We start from the raw sequence: 21,302 nt of genomic DNA on the forward strand, positions 1-21,302 counted from the left end.
AGCTTTCAGAGCAGACACTATTAAACAGTGACCCACTTTTCTTTTCCCTGTCATTTGAACTTATACCTTTTTGTTTAATTCCCTAGAGAATATTAGTTAAATTTTATAGTTTTTTTTGAGCACTATAATATTTTATAACAATAGAAGGTAGCTCGAAATACTATATGCTAACAGACAAATGATACATAACCCCTGGGGTAGGAGTCAGCAGGGAGTGTGGCAGAGGCCACCTGTTTAGACTAAGAACCTTTCAGTGGACTGCTGGATGGATTGGATCTGCTGCTTCAGTTGTGAGCCTTCTTTGATGGTGACAGAACAGGCGATGACAGGCCCGGAGACCCCACAGGCTCGCCCCAGGGCCTGCTTGGAGCACACAAACACGTAGGGCATATTCTTGTCCTCACACAGCAGTGGGAGGTGCAGGATGATCTCCAGGGGCTTGGCGTCTGTAGCCATCACGATGACCTCAGAGATGCCTCTCTTGAGGGTTTTGGTGGCCTCATTGGCTCCTTTGCGAAGCTGCTTGTAGTTACATGACTGCTGAACGAGGTCCAATAGTTTCTTGGTGAGGTGGGCATCTGCAAGAGGGTAGGCCTTCAGATTTACATCAGCTTCAGTCATGGCTCTGGTTCCATGGTATCGTCACTCCTCAAGGAGCACAGGCGATGTCAGAGCGGGAGCCAGTTTAACAGTTTTAAATAATGTTATCCTAAGTCCAATTTTACACTTAACAAGTAAGAGCAAGACAAGTAAGAAACCTGCTCTTCCTTCTGACTTTACTCTTTATTACAAATTGGTGCTTCTCTCCTAGTCCCCCTAGTTTTAGAGACAAATAAGATTTCTACTTGAGTCATATAATGTAATACTAGATCTGTTAGAAGTGTAAGGGAAGCCCCACATTTAGGAATGCCAACTTTGTGGGTTGTGGTTGGAGTAGAATTTTTCTTCTGACAGAAAGGTAATCACTTCTTGGTAGTTAAAAATCGTTGATAGAATTATAGGTAATGGGGCAGGGAGAGAATATATTTTTATTTTCTTGCTCTTTGTTTTTACTGATTTTTTTTGAGGACTATTATTAAATAGATGCACTACCCTATTTCTCGGTATTACCACTTAGTTATTTGGGGACCCTCTCTTTTTAAATAATGGAGTTATTCAGATATTACTAATTGAATTAATATCTATAAACCCAAAGTTGATCTGTTGGGTAGTTGAGAACCTTAAGTGTAGTTGTCATTCTGCTGTCTTAACCAATTGGTTTTTTTTGTCTGTTTTTTAAATCTGTTTCTACTCTGATGGCAAAGGGGAATATAGAAAACCTTTCTTGAGGGCACTGTGAAAATTACCTGAGAAAGAGTATTTTCTAATGTAATGGATATGTATTATCTGAGAATTTCTATAGTTCATTTAGTTTATTTTAGAGCCATAACTTGCTTACTAATAGAGGAAAGATCAGATATGAAAATGAATGGCATACCATGGGCAAAAAGAATAAGTACTCATTAGTATTCTTTCTAATAAGTATCTTGTTTGGGCTTGGATTTCAAGCAGATGGTATCCTCCTTTATGCATATTGTGCTAAAAGTAAATTGCTGAATATTGCTTGCTGGTATGTTTCCTATCTTCTTTTCCCTGCCTTCTTTGTCTTTGCAAGTTCAATTCATGTTGAACATCATTATTTCTGTTCCCTCTAAGATACAAAATACAAAATGAAATAAATTTTCAAAAAATCTTAAAATCAGCGTAAGTACTATTTATGTATTAAAATTACTTATATGACCTTTGAGAGAAATTTTAAGTGACAGTTGGAGAAAGCTCTCATCTTGTCCTTGATACACTTCAGAAAGTACAACTGCTCTTTATAGAAATAATTAAGAAGGATATACATTTATAAAGAAATCTAAATATTATTGGATGGAATCTTGGTATGTACAGTAAGATTTTATTTATGAATTAGAAAATCTTTTGCTACCATAGGAATTCATTTGGTTAACTGAGTGATATACCTCAGTCACGGTTAGAATATCTTAGTTTTTCAGGTCCTTTCTGGCCTATTCCAAACATTGGTGAAACCTTTACTGGAAGAAAATCTTCAGATTTCCAAATTGCCAACATAAAGAAAATTCTCTCTTCTTCAGACAGCCTTATGTTAGGATTTATAGTTTTTTGGTGTGTTTTTAAGTGGCCTCACATTTTTCCCTTTTTCTTTTTGATAGGAATCTTTTAGTCCTGCTATACAGCTGCACCTTGTACATCAAGCTCCATGTAATGTTCCTCCTTACCTCTCAAAGAATGAATCAAATCTTGGGGACCTCTTGCTGGGCTTTCTTAAATATTATGCTACAGAATTTGAGTAAGTGAAATTTCAAATTGTGTTTATTTGTTTGTAAATAAGTGAATGCTACAAATTGGGTCATAAACTGTATTTATCAATTTCAATGTTGTAAACTATTCCAAAAATGTGTAGTTTATAAAATTTAATATCTAATGATTATTAGAAACTAAATAGCTTTCCTGTTACTAGCTAATAAAAAAAATATAGTTCAATAAGCCCAGTTTTCGTTGATTTCAGTAGTGATCCCATTTTATATGTAGCCTCCTCTTTCCACTGTAGGGCCTGAATAACTGTTTGTGTTGGTCCTGTGTAGGTGCTGTATAGTATGGAACATCTATTTTCCAGGAACTTAAAATTTGTAATAAAAAACACAGCTAAAACAAACGTGGAAAAAGTTCTACTTAATACTTGATATCTGAATAAATAGTTGTGTTTGTATGATATACAAATCAAGGGATACTCCTTTTCCTTTTTTTGGGGGGTGAGGGTGATATATAAACATGAAACAGTAAAGTGTATAGTCAGGCTGGCCATAACTGAAAGTTCTTATGGGAGTTCTTAGTCCAGATAGAGTGGGATTAGGGGTTGTTTGCAGCTCTTCTGATCAATTTGGAAAAGCTTGAAGGAGAGAATGAATGAGAGAACTTAGGAGTTGTACAGTTAGAGGAGGAGGGTACAATGACCATAGGGTACCAGTTTGAAGAGGTTTGGAGAGGGGAACAATAATAGTAAGCCTAATGGATTGCTATTACTTGGTGGGAAAAACTGTTCTAAGCAGATTATATGTATTTTCTCATTAGTTTACATAATAGCCAAATGAGTTGGTATTATTTTATGCCCATTTTACCAGTGAGGCATATAGAGAGGTGAGGAAACTGGCCCGAAGATCACACAGGTAGTAAGGGGAATACTTCAGATAGTTTTGACTGCAAAATTCACTCTCTTAACTATGATACTTTACTGAAATGTTGATATTATCTGCTATCATACAGGAGTTCTAAAGAAACTTGACTCATGTAAGATGATTTGAAACATAGGACCTGAAGGAAGAAGAGTTCTTTACATTCCTCCAAGTAAAGTTTCTATCAGACTGCCTGTTTTGTTTATGGTTATGTCTCCATTACCTAGCCCAATGCCAGGTAGTGGTACTTGAAAAATACTTGCTATAGGTGAATAATTTTGGAGCAGAAAGTAGGATTATGGATATGAGTCAGAGATCCTTAAGGTGACTTAGTAATTACTGAATTAGGTTAACAAAAGGGGTAAGAAAAGTGCTGAAGAAAAGTAGTTCAATAAGAATGAAGTTATAATAATCCAGGTTAAAAATGACCAGGAACTGAATGTAAGTCTAGGCAACAAAGATAAAAAGGAAGGAGCTTTCATTTATATAAAGATGAGGAAAGATTTAAGACTGTATGAGACACGGGACATAAGAGAATGTAAAGGTTATTCTAGAGTTAAGATTTTTTAAGACGTTGCAATGATAATAGCTAATGTTTCGTGAATGTTTACCTAGTGTCCTGCAGTATGCCGACTGAATCCCATGTATTATCTCACTTAATCCTCACAATAACCCCCTTTCAAACTTCGGGAATTTGTGAACTTGAAACTTGCCCATAACGATACAGTTAGATAGCCAGAGAACTGGGATTCAAATTCAGGTGACTCTAAAACCACATTCTTAGTTGTTAGACTGTGTTGGCACCATCTGTTGTGTCGTGTAAATTAGATATTGGGGGAAGTTCATAGAAGAAAGATATTTTTCTGCCATGTAGAGTTTAGGATCAGAGCATCTAGAGAAATACTTTGAAAATCATCTGCTTTGTTGGACTGAAACAAAATGGTAGATGTGCAGGTTTGTATGTTAGTTTAGTATTAACAGAAACTAGCTTGCTGTGCCAAACGAATCTGGCTAAGAGGTTTTGAACTTTTGGATGCACTTGTTATGATGATACATGATTTAGGTGACATCTTCACCTACTGTTTCATCATATAGTGCCTTGTTTCATACCAGATACTGTCAGAAATTTGACTATAGGGAGCATAGCCAAGAGTGTAGTCATGGTAATGAACTAGGTGCTGTACTGAAGAATTAAGGCAGCCATTAGAAGTGTTTGTAAGGATTTTTTCTGAACTTTGAGATACTATTAAAAAATTCCCTTTACTTGAAGACAAAGAATTAAGTGCCTGTGAAAGGATGCTTGAGTACATGGTATGAATGGTGCAGAAATTTTATATGGCCATTTAAAAATTACCATTAAAAAGATTTTCTTACCTACTTCACTCGCAGCTTTCTCCATAAACCTTGCTGCTGAAAATTCTGAAAATGAAGCCAGGTTTCTAGAAATGTACCTAGGAATGAGGAACTGACAAAATAGGAAAAAAAAAAAAAGGATCAGGTGGTTCGGGAGTCTAGAAAAACATACAGTCAGAATTTAATCACTTTGTAATTTAGCAAAAAAACAAGAAAAGAAAATTTTAAATTCTAAATATCTTATAGACTCATAGATACTAGAGATTCTAGGAACCTTAAAAGGTATCTGTTTTATAATTCTCTTTATTTTATGGATGCCCAATCACATGTCATTACTGCTAGTTTATCTGTTGAATTAAAAATATATACCTGTATACAAAGGACAATTTTTCTATCTCTTTTCTTACTGTTTTTTCCTCATTTTATTTCATCAATAAATCATTGAGTGCCTATGCTATACCAAGCTATTTTCTATGCACTGGGGATATAGCAGTTAACAAAACTGTCTTTATGGAGCTTATCTTGTAGTATGGAGAGATAGACAGTAAACAAATAAAATGTACAGTATGTTAGGTGGTGGTAAGTAGAGAAAAATAAAGCAAAAGCAAGAAAGGATATTCTGGTGTGTGTAGTTGTTGCAATTTTAATACCTGTATTGCCGTTTAATACCTAGCGTGGTAAGACAGTCTCACCGAAAAGGTGACCTTTGCAATAAAGACCCAACGGAGAGGAAGGTGTGAGTTATGTGTCTATATGGGAGAAGAGCTTTCCAAACAGAAGGAAAAACAACTGCAAAGACCCTGAGGTGGAGGTTTGCCTAACATGTTCAAGGAACAGCAAAGAGGCCAGTGTGACTGTAAGAGAGTGTAGAAGTCAATGATGTCTGAGAGTTAAGGAAGTCCATGTCATGTAGGGTCTTGTGGTTAATTTTGATGACTTTGGCTTTTCCTCTGGGTAAAACAGGAAACCACTCGAGGGGTTTCAGTAGAGAAATTGCATGATCTGATTTAGTTTATAACATGCTAATCCTGGTTGGTGGATAAGAATAGACTGAAGGGGGAGCCAAAGGCAGAAGCAAGGAGACTGTTTAGAAAGGTATTGTAGTCATCTAAGAGAAGTCATGTAGCTTGGGTAAAGGTGGTTGCAGTGGAAGTGGATGAGAAGTGGTCAGATTCCACTTACATTTTGATTTGCCACAGATTACATGTGACCTAAGAGAAAGCGAGGAGCCAAGAATGACTTCTGAGATTTTGGCCTGAGCACCTGAAAGGGTGGAGTTGCTATTAGGTGTGATGCGGAAGACAAGGGAGGAACATTACTGATTTTGAACATTTTAAGATTAAGATACCCACAAAATATTCAAGTAGAGATACTGAGTAGAGAGTTGGACATACAACTCTAGACTTCAGGAGTGAGGTCACAGAGCTTTATATTTGGGAGTTGTCAGCAGGTAGATGGTATTTAATGCTAGGAAACTTTTTGAGAAAACCAAGGGAATGTAGATAGAAAAGAGAAACGGTCCAAAGACTAAACCCTTAGATACTCCGGTGTTAAGAGGGGTACAGGAAATACAGAAGATACAAGAGTGTTTTAAATGACAGTGAAGAGAGAAAGACAAATTCAGAATGTAGATATTCTGTGAAACAACTGGCCTAGTCTCTCAAAAAGTCAATATCTTAAAAAAAAAAAAGTAGAGAGAACATTTCCAGATTAAAGAGATGGAACAATCAAATACAATGGATGAACCTGGATTACAGTCGTATTGTAGAGAGGGTGGAAAAATTATAAAAGGCATTTGAGTTACATTAATTTCTTGATGCTGTTGGTGTTACAAAGAAGAAAAGCCTTATTCATAGATATATGCTAAAGATAGATATATGCTAAAGGATAAAGAAATGAAGTTTCTCTCTGTCTACAGCTTAACAAAAGTGTCAGTTCAAAACATACACATATACACACATACAAGCAAATGTGGCAAAATATTAACCACTGTTGCACTGCTTTTAAGTTTTATGCTTTTCATTTTTCCCTTTGAAAAATGTCATAATACAGAGATGAAATAAAAACAGATTAGGTATGAGAAGGAACTAATATATAGTAATCAAAAAAGGAAGAATCATTGAGAAAGGAGGAAAGCCAATAGAATGTGGTGTCTTGTAATTCAAGGGGGAAAAACGTTTTGAGGAGGAGGGAGTGATTATGTGCATCACATTTTTTGATAGATCAAGTACAAGATGAGAACTAAAAGCTGACCATTGAAGCATCTGTCCATGTGGAGGCTACTGGACCCTTGACAGGAGCAGTTTCTGTGGAATAATGTGGATAAAAAGCATCATTGGGGCCTTTCTCACCTTCTGAGATGGCCCATACTCTGTGGAGTGTGTTTCTCCCAAGGCCAGTCTCGCCTTCTGAGATGGCCCACACTCTGTCCAGTGTGTTTCTCTCTAAATAGATCCACTTCTTACCTATCAAAAAAAAAAAAGTGTCATTGGTGTGAGCTAAAGAAAGAAAAGGAGGGGAGGATTTAGGTAGTGTAGCTAACCCTCTAGGGGAATTTACATACTTGTAAAGGGAGCAGAAAAAGTGGGGTAGAAATTGGAGGATAAGCAGGGTTGAGATTTTCTTTTTAGAAAGGAGAAATTTTACCATCTTTATGGAAAAATTGGTGATACCAGAAAAATTGTAGTAAATTATTGAACAGTCTACTCTGAGAAGAGAAGGATTGGAATCTAGAGCACAAGTGGAATAGAAGCGCTGACAATTCATTAATAATAATAAGGAAAAAAAAGAATATATAGATACAGACAAATGCAGGTTGATGTGATGGGAGCTAGAGGAAACTATCTTTTGATTGTTTTAGTTTTTTTAGTGAAATGAAGCATGGACATCAGCCAGGAAGGATTGTGAGGGAGTAGATTTGAGAAGTGAGGAGAAGGTATGAATTGTCATGTAGAAGAGTAAAGGAGTGAATTAACTATGGAAATATAGTATGATAGGTGGGTAGTAGCATTTAGGATCCTTTTGAGCTAAGTCATCATGAATTTAAAGTGATCATAAATGGAAAGGTCAATATGGTTGCATATTTTCTCCAGTGCTGTTTAGCTGCTTGGGAAAGAATTGGAGTAAACAAAGATATAATTATAGTTGTATCAGCCAAATAAGTTCAGTGCAACAAGAGCAGGTAAGAGAGTTGAGGGATATGCAAGGGAGTGATTTTAATAATTGACCATGGACAGGACATATTAAATTCAGTCTTGAAAATGGGCACAGTGTTGCCTACAGGACATCTAGGTGGCAGTTTCCAATAGTTACTTGTAAATTTTGGCGTGGGGCTTAGTAGCTGGAGAAGAAGATTTGGGAAAGAAACATCAGAGTACTGAAGCCTGGATGGGTGCTCTAGCATTTGAAAAAGATTGAAAAAGACAAAGTCCTGAAAGACACCAGCATTTAAAGGGTCAGGCAGAAGAGGAGCCAGTCAAAACAAAACAAAACTCTAGGATTAGAGTCAAGCTTTTTCTGTTTACAAGGTGTGAAATCCCTAACAAAGTGTTTGTTTGATTGTTTGCTCCCCAGCCCTTAGTTATAGAATAAAAATATACAATTTTTTCACTTACTTTGACTAGTCTTAGCATATATGCAGCCATGTGGTATCAGACACATAATTTTGTCTTTATTAGACTTAAAGTTTTCTTTGTAATGTTGTTGAAGTCTGCATTTCCAATTTAATCAATTGTCTCAAAATACTTTCTGTTTGTCCCAAAAAGAATAGCTAGAAGAGAATTAATAAATGAGTACCAGCTCATTAACATTACTGAAGAAAAAAAGCGAGCGTCTTACCAATATAGTCAGTAATCTGTTTTATATTCAAAAGATTATCATACATTATCAGATCTGTTTTAGATTAAGTCCCATATCTGTTGTTCTAGTCTTTTCTGAAACATCCCTCTTTTATAGATTGTATCTTATTTTATACTTTAATTATTGAGTGACAATGACAGATTTTCACATGGCAAGCAAATTATGGTAGAGAAATATGGTATGATAAAAGGCTTAGTTTAGAGCCTGTTTTAAAGAAGGAAATGTGTAGGGCAAATATTTCTAAATTACCATTTGAATTCTACATTTAAATTCACCTATAAGATTAAAAGTATATAAGTTATGTATCATGTTTATGATTTAAATATTTAATAATTTCAAATATTTAAAAGTTCTTCAAAAATGCAGTAGATTGAATCAGTCCAAATAGTAGTGGTTCAAATATTCTTTTTTATTCCTCTATGAAGTACTTCAAATGCTACAGTCATTTAAATAACTGAATTGTTTGGGTTGATTATAGGTTGAAGATTAAACACTATCTGGTTAGGGATGAAAAAGTGAATATGGATGTGTCACATATGTTTCTGTGATCCAGTTTAGAATCAAATACTGGCATGTAATATAAATTCAGGATTGGATTTAATAGAAATATAGTGGTGAGGAGAGTTCCTTTGATTTAAGAAAGTAGAAGTTTTAGTTTGACAGCAGGATACGGTATTTCAATATTTTAAACTTGTCTGAGAGAAAAAAATCAGTCCACCCCCTTTTAACATAATATTTCCTATTTTAATTCTACTGCAGATTCCACTGTCCTATAAGTTGAAATTAGAAACAAGTAGTCTCAGGAAAAAGTTCATTTTATTAATGAAATTTGTCTTATGCCGTATAAAGTGAAGTAGCACAAAGTGTAATTCTACTGTAATTTTGTGTGGGTCAGCAATGTGGTTATATAACTCTCCCCTTTACATTGTTATTTTTAAGAAAATTTTGGTAACACTTGGACCAGTAGAGCAGTGTACTTCTTTTCTGTTTGGAGTCCAACTTCTTTTCTGTTTGGAGTCCAAACTAACGAAGCTGCTGTACATGAAGGATCTAAAACATCTTACTGTAACCAATCCTAAGTATTTCTTTTTGACAACCCACTTATTTTTAAAAAACATAAATTCTGATATATATTTTTAAAGAACTTAAAGCTGTCTTTGCAAACTATTTCTAAACTGTATTCTTGGTAAGAAAAAATAGAAAATCATACTTTGAGGATTCTTTTCAGTTACCAAACTTCACAAGATGCAATATTTTCTTGCATGTTTAACATAGAAATTAGTCAATTTTCTAGAAACAAATGCCATACTGGACCCACGATTATATCCTTATGGATTCTCTAATAAATAGAGGCAGAGCAGGATGAGTGTTGCATTTGGAATGTCCCAAACCATGGTCTTTCTCCTACTGAAATGATGGAGAAAGCTAAATACAGCTGAAAAAAAAGATACCTATAAAAAAAGATACCTATAGTTTGGCTATACCCCAAACTCATTTTTCTGTTGAATACAAGCTGAGTGGTCATGTATTTTTAAAATGTTTTTGAAAAAAGGAAAATGGTACTTGTATAACATTATTATAATTTGAACTTGTACAAAATTATTATAAATTTAAAAGAACAGTGTAAGGTTAGGATATACTAAAGACTGGACAGTTTACCTTCAAGCATGCTGATAAAATTGTTTTACTTGAATAAAACTTCACTGTTAACATCTACATCTGATATACAGCAATAACAGTATGTTTTCATAGAGTATTTTTTTTTTCTTAAAACAACATCTTCTTGCTTCTACTGGAAAATTTAAAGATTTTCTACCATAAATCGTATCAGTAGAGGTGCACCTGAGCGGAAATTATTTAATGATGCCAGAAAACAACACAAGAAGATTACCTCTCTCTTACCAAATAAAAAATTCTTACTGGGGTGTTAACAAGGAACATAGTTTTTTTGTTTACTTACACTTTATTTTTCATATTACTTCATTTATTCAAAAAATATATATTGAACACCTAGTTTATACTAAGCAACTAGGTGAGGAGTAAAAAAAAAACACAAATAGCTCAGCATCTGAGAGTTTTCATTCTATTTAGGGGAGACACACAATAACGTAATAAATAAGCAAATTGTTAGAATGTAAGTGCTGTGGAGACAAACGAAGTAGAGAAGGGGAAATGGGGATCGAGATGCAGAGGGTTGAAGCAAATTCCAGTTCTGTGAGAAGATCAGAGTAGGCTTAACTACTGATATAATAAAAATAATAAAAGGGAAGTTAAGAAAATAGTTAACATGATTAATGTTTTTCTTTTGATAGCTGGAACAGTCAGATGATTTCAGTTCGTGAAGCCAAAGCCATTCCCAGGCCTGATGGTATTGAGTGGAGAAATAAATACATCTGTGTAGAAGGTAGCTTTCCCACAACTACTCTCTATTTCCTATCCAACTATCATCATGGTACTGAGAGAATTACTTGCATACTTTCAGCTTATATTTCATCTAAAAGTAATACATTTATGTTCTGAAGTGGTTTATAAATCTTTTATTCATAAGATTTTAATTTAAAAAATAATTTAAAATTCTTTAGTTGTAAGAAATAATAAACACGAATTTAGGTGTCTAATCTTTCCAGTCAGTAAGATTTGAGCAGTCTTCACGCACCTCTCATGCTTGTAGTTGGTTGAAATTTAGTTTCATGACTTACAGGGAGAAGAAAATGATTCTTTGAAATAAAATTAGTTCTTTTATACTTAAATATTGATAATTAATACAAGCTAGATTTTTATGAATATAAAATTGATTTTCCTTTAAAAATTAAATGGTCTGCAGATAGTCTGTTCTCTAAAATTAATTTACATGTAGTTGAATATTTCTTTAAGTCAGTGGAAACTGACTTTAAGAGGCAGTATTGTTCTCACAGATGCCAAGTTGATGACTGTTGTAAATCTTGAAGTAACATAAAGGGTTGAGATTTGGCATTTGCAGGAAAACATCAAATTTAGAGTATTTTAATCTTGAATTATAATGCAACATCTTAAGAGTTTATAAATGTGAAATTGAATCTCCTGCTTTGGTGTTTGGTTTGCTAAATTGCACAGTGTGTGTATGTTATTTTAGTTACTTGGTTCTTTTGAATATTAAATACAGTTGTAAAGTGCTACGCACTGTGTGATCTGATAGTTTGGCGTATGGCGTTATTTTATTTTGAAAAGTACTGTGACAATAAACTCTTTTTTGAAATAGCCTTTCTGAGCAATAAAAAAATAAAAGGAGTTTTTAAAATTACGGGCCTGATTAGATTATATCACAAATCTAAAGTTAACATCTCCATCAAATTTCCTATTCTTTCACACCTTTTTTGAGGTCTTTCCCCTCATTCTAGCAACTTCATTCTCTTTCTCTCTAGTCTCTCTGTTTCAGCTTTACAGCATACATAGGTCTTCTCATCCTTGAAAAATACTCTTGACTTGATCCCACTGGCTTTTCTGAGTACCTTTTTCCTCTTTTTTATGCCAAAATTCTTCAACTCTAGTAATTTTAACCTACTGCTGACATTATTTCAGCTCCCATCTCACTCCTAATGCCTTTAGTTATCCTTCTTTTCTCACTATTATCTTCAGTTTCCTCGTTCTCTTATACAGAATCAGTTTCTTTGTCTCTATATATGAACTCCTCTCTCTTATTTTGTGGGTGAAGGGTGAGTGGGGTGAGGGTAAAGACATGGAAAGTAATATTGGAGACACACACATAAAATCTCTTCTTTTGTTCTCTTCCTGTCTTGTCCACTTTTTTCTCTATCCTGTTTTTCTGTCTTTCACTGCCAAATTTCTAATACAAGTTACCATTCTCACTGCATTTTTTTTAAGCCATTTAGTCACACCATAATTCTCTGCACTGTTTTCTATCTTCCCTGGTATTAAACCTCTACTTTCAAAGGCATTGGCCTTTCTCCTACTAGACAAATCAGTGGTTTATTATTATTTATTTATTTATTTATTTTTGGCTGCGTTGGGTCTTCATTGCTGTGTGTGGGCTTTCTCTAGTTGTGACGAGCGGGGGCTACTCTTCGTTGCAGTGCGCGGGCTTCTCATTGCGGTGGCTTCTCTTGCTGCAGAGCACAGGCTCTACGTGCACGGGCTTCAGTAGTTGTGGCTCGTGGGCTCTAGAGCACAGGCTCAGTAGTTGTGGCACACAGGCCTAGCTGCTCCGTGGCATATGGGATCTTCCCAGACCAGGTCTCGAACCTGTGTCCCCTGCATTGGCAGGTGGATTCTTAACCACTGCGCCACCAGGGAAGTCCCTCACAGTAGGTTCTTGACTCTGTGATTCTTCAGAAATCTTATCTATTTTTATGATTTAGACTTAATTTACCTATGCTGATTACTTCATTTTTAGACATCTTCTCGCTTGAATTTTATCTACCTTGTTAGACAGCTCATAGCTATTATAAAACTATTTATTATACACATAAATCTAATGTTAGGCTAAACCACATGCAATTGCTACTGTGTAGGTCAGAAACTGTCAAATATTGGCAATTTCATATAATTCAACCAAATAAAAAACTGAAGTTCTCATTTTAATAATTTCTTGTTTATATGTGCATTTAACATTGTAGAACCTTTTGATGGAACAAATACAGCCAGAGCTGTGCATGAAAAGCAGAAGTTTGACATGATCAAGGATCAATTTTTAAAGGTAAACAATGCATCAGATTAACTCTAGAAGCATTAGTGCACTCGTGTGCTTTGAAAATTAAAAAAACATATAGGTAATAGGAAAGAACAGCTCTGGTGTTTGTGTTGTGAAGCAATTAATGTGGCACAATAGGCAATTTATTACTTGAATTTAGAAATACTCCTTCAGAGAGATCTGACTCCGCTTTTACTCACATGGCTTTCACTTTGTGGAAATAAGCATTTTCACAGTGAGCTTATTAAGCTCTCAAAATGAATGAATAAAGCCTAAAGGACTCCTTTCCCTCCTTAAAATATTGGGGAACTTGTAGCCTTAGAAGAAAGCCGTGTCTGTTCCATATTTTTCTTCTATGTACCCCACTGTAACAAGGAACTAGAGCTCCATTTTATCTTTATTTTCTGAGAAGTTAAACAAAATGTATGTTTGTGTGCACACACATTTTATATATATAAAGTCATATATATATGTAAACTGTAGTTTATTCCTTAGCTCTCTAGTCCACAGTGTGAATTTTTTCGTCAGTGATTTTGCTAGGTTTGATTCCTAGCTTCAAGTTATTCAACAATACAGAGTAGAAACACATTGATAGAAATATGTATAGTAGTATTATGAGACATATAGGAGAGAATACTTCATAGAATAAAAAGATCAAGGAACTTGTGAAGATCATTTTAGAGGCATATTTTTTCATTACCGAGATGTCCAAGTAGACTTTATTTTGATGATTATTAAAAATGCAAGTGTATCATGTTACAGGCTGTCCTTCAAATTAGGCCCTCTCAGTTTGTCAACCAGAATAGAAAATTTTAAATGAAATGGAATTCTGCAGGGCAAAACAAGTATCCAAGAGGGAATGTTTTTCTCTATCAGATTAAATTGAGAACTCAAAAATAGCATTTCTACATTGCTGTTCTTACTGATGGGTGAGCTTTCATTTATGATTGTTTAGCTGTAAAACCAATACTTTTAGTCAGTTGAACAACTGAAGTGAGAACAAACTGCAAAGATCTGCAGCCAGATTTTTTGGTAGTGGGCCAGATTTTTAGCTTATGAACGAGAATTGCAGTTTCTTTTTTCTCTTCTTAAAAACTCTATTCACTCTTCTAGATGCATTGTATAAAGTGCTTTATTATAGATTTACTCTCTTCTTCATAAATACAGTTTTTAATTGAAAGAGCTTTCTAGATACAAAACAGTAAGTCAAATAATTGATGTAATCTTTCCTTACCCTCTCAAACCCAAAGGTTTTGTATTAATTACTTGGCTGTTTTAAGTGACATTATCTAAATCAGTGAATAAATGTTAATATTTTCAGTTGCATCTTTTTGTACCATCTATGTGCTCATTTCTTTATTAATGAGTTGGAACTACACAGGTGTAAAGTTTTTAAATAACATCTTTCTGATGACAGAAACAATACTTTTACTGTGTTAAAAACTTGGGAGATAAAAACACAGACACAAAAAAGTCATCCCAAATTTTACTGCCCTGAGAAATCACTGTTAACATTCTAGTAACTCTCCTTTCAGTCTTTTGTTCCACATATATTTTAGGTTTTAAGAATGATTTTTCTTTCTCTTCCAGTCATGGCACAGATTGAGAAACAAACGAGATTTGAGCAGTATACTACCGTTAAGAACTGCTATCCTGAAAAGATAACTGGCCTCTATTTCTTAATAAAGAACAGTAGTAACATCGTAATGCATTTTGTTTACCTTCATCTTGGTTTCTTTTTAATTGTTCTTCTTGTTTTCATGTTTTATTCTAAAGAGGACATACTTATATATGCATATTTTATTATGACATTTCCTAATAAAACCCTTTGATTTAAAGATGTATTTTTGAAAATGTTTACATTGTTGATTAGTAATATTATGGCATGAATTTTCAGGAGATCAAATAAAATATTTTTGGGGGAATTATCAAATAAAAGTTTTTTGCTATAACTGTAATTAATTGTACCACATGCTAATACTGAAGAGATGTGTGAACTGTTTTGGAAAGGGTCTGATTTATACATACTTAAAGTATCACCTTCAGTAGATGGTTTGTTGCCTGAGTCTTTTCTAATGAAGTGAAGATTCGAGTCAGTTATTCAGTTACTTGAAGCAAAATGAAATCTTTTATTTCAGTGAAATCACTGCAGAGGCATGAAATACTGGACAATTGCCTTAAGTCCTCACTTGACTCATTAGGATAGACTGAGGCTTTGTGTCGATATTAGCATTTCATTAGTACCTCACATGCTTTTGGTGTACTCGCGATTGCTTTAAACTTTGTGTTGAAACAACTACATTTTGCACTGTAGTAATATGAGCACTAACTCTGTATTGTACAGCAGTTAGGGAATTGTTTTGAAGAATCAGTTCAGTGTAGACATTTTGAAAAGATTAAGTCCTCTGTGCTTTATGATAGCTTAGTGCAATTTGCACTTTTGCTTTACTTCCCGTTTTCTGCTTTTATTTTTCCTGTGACATGAAGCAACAGAAACTGAAAGATCAAAGTTGAGATTATATCCTATTGATAGTATCAGAGTTTTTTCTGTGTATAATTATAGGATTGTAATCTAAACTGGAATTTTTAGGCAGTAAGCCACTATAAAATTTTCTAGATAAGACATAACATTATTATAAATAAAAGCTTAATGTTTGTAAAGATATCTTTTCCACAAGAAGAAATAGTGGTGGCTGCTAAAAAAGCTACAGTGTTTATTAAGGTCGTTTTTGGTGTATGTAAATATTTGTAAATTGGTCAGTGCCTGTAAATTTAAATATAAATAATCTTAAAAACAGTTTTAACTTTTTCAAAAGGACTGTGTACAACTTCTTTTAGACCTGCTGTAGCACAGTTTGTACCTCTAATGTATTTGGTTTTTTTGCAGACCAATTCAAATGCTAACAGACTTTTGCTTTTTGACTCGTAAAAGGTGCATATTTTCATTTTTTTCTTTAAGTTTAAATTTTTGTATGATCAAATGGAATAAAGTTTATATATGGAAATTGTCGATGTGTTTTTTCCTTTTTTTGTTTTTTTTCCTTCTTCTGTGAAAGTCGTTACTTCTGAGATGAGATTGAAGCTGTAGTTATCATCTGGAGCTGAACTGAATCTGGTTATTGTGTGTAATTATTTAGATTATGCAGAGAATCTTGGAATGGAGTTCATTCTTTAAGCCAACTAGCCACATCAACACCCTATTTCTCTGGCATTATTAGGAATGAAGCTTTCCACACAGGTGAATTTTTCAGTTTACTGATGATTAATGCTTTTGAAGCAATGAAGCTTTATATACTAGTTCTTTTTCTTGGAAATTTCCCTAAAATGTATTTTACACTGTGCAACTCTTCTCTATCAGAATGTGTTGAGTATAATTAATATTCTAATAATGACTCCAGATAATAATTATAAACAATAAATAATAGCCATAGTACTCCATAGTAATACTGTGTAGCTGTCAGGCATGGGTAAGTGTCTGGGGCATTCTACCTCTACAGTATTATGACATTTCCTAATAAAGCCCCAGAATTTACCATGGACTCCTTCATGCCACTGTTTTCTCAGCTTTCAGTGACCACCAGGCCCCCTATCTCACTGCTGCTGCTTTTCAGCGGCATGGCTATAACAGATAGATCAAGAAGTTAATAAATTTACACCTAGTTATAAATCAATAGACTGAGACCTAAGATTATGCACTTTGTGACTGTGAAATATGTCAGATAAGTGGTCTGTCAGTATATGGGAGAATTTTTTAGGCTTTTAAGTTATTTTCAATATGAATTATTGTGTTGTGAATAATACATTCTTTTATTTTCTATTTGTATTGATCTGGCCATTTCTATTTATGTTGTTACTCAAGAAAGTAGTGTTAGAAAGTTTAAAATGTGCAGTCTGTATTGCAGTTCTAAATTTTGGATTGGTTTGAGCTAGGATCTTCCCAAATCTTGTTGACTATAGTTAGTGTTCCTAAGAAATTTTGAGTTAAATGGAGGGAATATACCTGTAGTTTTGATTAGTGTTTAATAGATCCCACAGCTGCAATTGATTCCTTTTTGTCCTAATGAGCAGACACTTGGGATTACTAATGCAAAAGCCTACCTGCTGTAAGAGAATGCATACTGCTGATGTTAAACCTGGTTTAGTGAACCCTGGAAGGCTGGGCTCTTGCTGTCTTCCCTCTCATGCCCCCTAGCTGACGCTTCTGTACTGTACCTCAACTACCTGCAGTTCTTTGCCCACAGACCTAATGCACACATACGAGCGAGGGATAACTGTAACTGGGGAATACTACCTAATTTACATTTATCATATTTAACAACTCTGTGAATAGAATTTGCTGTAATTAAAAATCAGTGTTAGTTAGCTCTTCTAGCCATAAAATCATTCTTACAAAAAAAATCGATCTTTATGTATTGTGAAGATATCTCTACCTGTTGTACATAGCAGGCCTGTTCTCTTCAGTGCAGGGACCATTCATTAAGCACCTACTATGTGCTAAGTACTTTGCTAAGCTTCTGCACTTGTAAGAGATGGGGATAGTGGGACAAAGATAACAAACTTACAGTCTACTGGGGAAAGAGACACAAACATAATTTGAATATAGGATAATGTGGGAACCTAAAACAGTGGTATTGAGCTTAAGCTGGGGATTTCAGAGAAAGGTGTGATCTTGAATGATGAGTAACCAGGTAAATAAAGACGGGAAGAATGTTTCAGGTGGAAGGAATTGTATACATAAAGGCACAGTGGTGTGACTTGATAAATGTTAGAACTGACTTCCAGAGACAATACCAGACAGCTAAGATGTGGGTTGTTAGCATTTATCTTCCCAAGGACCTTGTGCTTTAGTCCTAGAACAGTGGGAAGCCACTGAGGGCTCTTAAACATGGGCATGGCATGATCTGGGACTTTGGGTTGAATTTCAGACAAAACAGACTTTGGCCAATGTAGGGAAAATTATTCCTCTAAAAAGTTTTAAGGTTTGTGGAGATAAAAGTTTCCTGGCTGAATAATCCAGGGGTCACTGAGGAAGAGAATACACAATATTGATTTGCAAATATAGAAGGAGCCAATACTGAATAATGGTTCAAAACTGGGCTTTTGAAATGGGCAGACTTTGTTTCCCATTGGGTCACTTTACTAGCAAAAGGAGACCTTGAGCAAGCTAGGTACCCAAGCTCTTCTGAGCGTGTTTTCTCATTTATAAAACCAGCATCTTAGTTAAACCTACCACAGCAGAGTTGTGAGGGGAAAATTACTTGTGCCTGAACTAGTGGTAAGTGTTCTGCTCTGTAAAAGGGAGTAGTTATTTGGTTGGGATAAGGGCCCATCGAGTAGTTCACCCCTGCTCCAAACCTGAAGCCTACCAAACCCACTCTAGAGGGAAGAGAATAAGGGGGGGGGGGTGGTGCTGTGTGCCTTTTCTCCTCCTAACTCCCGGATGCAGCGGAAGCCTGCGCCCCTCCGAGTGGTGCTCTCCAGTTGCCCAAAGGGCCCGCCAGGGATCCGCCTCAATTGGGGCGGGAATGGCTGGGGGAAGTTAGACACGCGGGGAAGAGGAGACGCCGAGCCCAGGCCCCAGAAGCTCGGTGGTGAAACTTTCTGACGCCTTCTATTTAAAGTCGCGGGGCTCGCCCGCCCCCGGGAGGGAACCCGAGCCGCCCCGCCGGGACAGGACAGGGCAGGGCCGGGCCGGGCCGGAGGCGCCGTCAGAGGGAGAACACCAGGCGCGGCGCGGGCGGTTCCGGCTCCAGCTCCGGCCCGGGAAAGGCGCGATGGCTAGCAGCGAGAGCAGCCACGCCGCGGACAGCGCCCTGGGTTCCGACGCGGACGAGGAGGTGACCCGGGAGTCGGACACTGAGGAGGAGTCGGGGGGCGAGGAGAACGAGACGGCCGTGGAGTCGGAGTCGGAGCCGGAGCCGGAGCCGGAGCCGGACGCCAGGTAGCGTGGGGCCCTCGCTCCGGGCCCGCAGCCAGACGCGCGCCGCCCGGGCGGGGAGGGCGGCAACGGGGCTGGGCGGGGGCTGCGCGGGGGAAACGCCGCACCCTTCCTTTCCCTCTTTTTAAGAGCTGGGGTTCATTTCCCTCGAACTAAGCACATTCTCTCTGGGGGCGCTGCCGTGTGAAGAACTTGAAGGTGAAGGTGCTTGCTGTCAGCTGGAGTGTCAGGCTCGGCTGGAGCAGCAAAGTTCATCCCTCCCCATCCCCCCTTCCTCCCTCATTACCACCCCCTCCCTCCAGCCAGCTCCTTGTGACTTGCGCTGCTCTTGTTTATTCCTGGGGATTTACTTCGGGTCCTGCCGAACTGCAGATTTGCGCAGAAATGCTTACATTTGGCCCAAAGCCTAGGAACAACCTTGAAAGCCTGAGCTAGAGGAGAAGAGGGTATGGGGTGGGGTGAAGGCCGAGAAGCCGCTCTGGAAACTTCAAAGGACTGAAAGTCTCCTGGATGCCCAGCACTGGCCTAGGTTGCTAGAAGAGGACTTAATTTTGGTACAAATGCCCATACATTCTTTGGAGAAAAGAAGCATGAATTTCAGTCACCCCTGTTATTAAAATTCTGCTTTTTTTTTTTTTTTTGGTCTCAAACAACATTACATATGAATACAGTTAGGTAATAACTATACACAAATGTGGGTCTCCCCTGCCTCCCTTCTTTCTTGTAGGCCCTAAAATGAGAATAGCAGGAATCATCTCCTCTTGATTTGGATTCGTTTTTACCTTTCCTTGTTCTCTTTGAGTATGGGGATGGGGGTAGGTGTTTGTTTTTAGTTTTAGGGGTTTTTGTTTGTTTTTCGGTTTGTTAGTCAGTTGTGTCCCTTCCTAAATCTATTAATATCAGTAGAAAGGCTTTGTAGGTGACAGATGGTTGTGCAGCACTGCAGAGTGCCCATCTTACCCAAAGTTAAAAGTGCCGCCCAACCAAAGACAGCAGAGTTGAAGCTGAAACAGCCCACAGAGGGGCATTGATTAGGGTGAACTGTCAGTTAGATAAGAAGTCTGGAATATCGGTCACATAATTACCAAGTGGGGAGCAGGCACAGTCCCTGCCCTCAAAGACTTTATGGAAGAAGTTAGGAAGCAATATGGGGCCCATGAGACAAAGTGCTGAATACACGAGAGGGGAGGGAAGGACAGACCATGGTACTGTGGAAGGTCAGAAGAGTGTGTAGATCTGTGGCTGCCTTCAAAAGTAGTGGGCATGACTTAGGCCCTGGAGAATGGGCAAGAATTGCAGAAAGGAGACGCAGAAGAGAAGGCACCTGTGGGAGATGGAACAGGAGTAGGGACCTGTGATTCCTGGGCAGTACTGAGGAGGGGAAGTCTGTCAATCAAGCCTTTTCCCTTAATGGCATCCAGGATCCTGATATCCTTTTGCCCAAGTAAAATTTGCACCCCTGCCACCCAAGAATCTGAAAACTCATTTACTCTAAAATGTGAGCAGCTGATAGATATTCAAAATACCACTTTGGGGTTGTGTTGCCCTTTGCCAAAGGTCAAGATCTTCAGGTAAAGGCATGATTTATCTGCAGTAAACATCAGCCTGCTCTGACTACAGATGAGAAGGTGGACACAGGCCAAGCGTCGGAATGTAGAGTGGAGGGAAACATGGGGGAAGAGGTAGATTGTGGTGGTGGAGGCCTTGAAAACCATCCCATTTAAAAAATTTTGGATTTGATGACATGGGTAACAAGAAATCAGTAAACTTCTGGAGAGGATTTAGGAGAACAGATTGGTGTCATTGAGAGAGGAGACTGACAGGCAGATTGGAAAGTTGTGTTTGGGGAGGGCTCAGAGCAGAGAGGCAGCAGCAGAGAGAAGGAAGGGAGGTATGTAGGGATTGCTCCATGGTGGGGCAAGGGGAAGGGAGGTGGCAGCTGTAGGCTCTTTCAGGAGAGAGGTTTCTGTTGGCAGGAACTCCTCTGGGAACTGGGAGTTCTTGAATGTCTTCTAACTTCAAAGAGTGGTCAGAAACCAAACCATTTTGGTGGGCGTGAGTTTACAAATATGAACTAAATTTCTTCTTTCTTCTGAGACTAGAGGTGAGAGCTTCGAATATTCTGTATTTTATGGGAAGGGAGAATGATGAGACATTCTTCCTCTCAGCTCCTCCATCCAAGTTTTACAGTTAAAAGAGGGCTCACTCCGCACCAGGCTGTTCTCATTTT

At 37.1% G+C, this 21,302-nt stretch overlaps 2 protein-coding genes and 1 pseudogene across 14 annotated transcripts in view; 2 read left to right on the forward strand and 1 right to left on the reverse strand.

Annotated features, from left to right (window-relative positions):
- Nucleotides 1-16,144, forward strand: part of TENT2 (terminal nucleotidyltransferase 2) — a 59,837-nt gene extending 43,693 nt beyond the window's left edge. For all 10 annotated transcript variants that reach the window (XM_059060664.2, XM_059060667.2, XM_059060665.2 and 7 more), the window contains 4 exons: nt 2,217-2,353; nt 10,760-10,851; nt 13,061-13,140; nt 14,725-16,144. In XM_059060664.2, the coding sequence (XP_058916647.1) occupies nt 2,217-2,353; nt 10,760-10,851; nt 13,061-13,140; nt 14,725-14,799 (384 nt within the window). In that variant the 3' untranslated portion in view covers nt 14,800-16,144. The remainder of the gene's footprint in view (nt 1-2,216; nt 2,354-10,759; nt 10,852-13,060; nt 13,141-14,724) is intronic.
- LOC131754726 (NHP2-like protein 1 pseudogene) lies at nt 149-4,687 on the reverse strand (annotated as a pseudogene).
- A 2,568-nt stretch (nt 16,145-18,712) lies between the features above and the next one.
- Nucleotides 18,713-21,302, forward strand: part of CMYA5 (cardiomyopathy associated 5) — a 104,417-nt gene continuing 101,827 nt past the window's right edge. For 2 of the 4 annotated variants that reach the window (XM_067031202.1, XM_059060638.2), the window contains exon 1: nt 18,717-19,075. Coding sequence is in view for 2 of the 4 variants with exons in the window: in XM_059060638.2 (XP_058916621.1) it covers nt 18,909-19,075 (167 nt within the window). In the remaining 2 variants the exon portion in view is untranslated. Of the gene's footprint in view, nt 19,076-21,302 lie in introns of all 4 variants that reach the window. The other 2 variants (XR_010840178.1, XM_067031201.1) reach the window with 2 other exon arrangements.

This window comes from Kogia breviceps, chromosome 4 (assembly GCF_026419965.1).
Source record: "Kogia breviceps isolate mKogBre1 chromosome 4, mKogBre1 haplotype 1, whole genome shotgun sequence".
NCBI classification, from domain to species: domain Eukaryota; kingdom Metazoa; phylum Chordata; class Mammalia; order Artiodactyla; family Physeteridae; genus Kogia; species Kogia breviceps.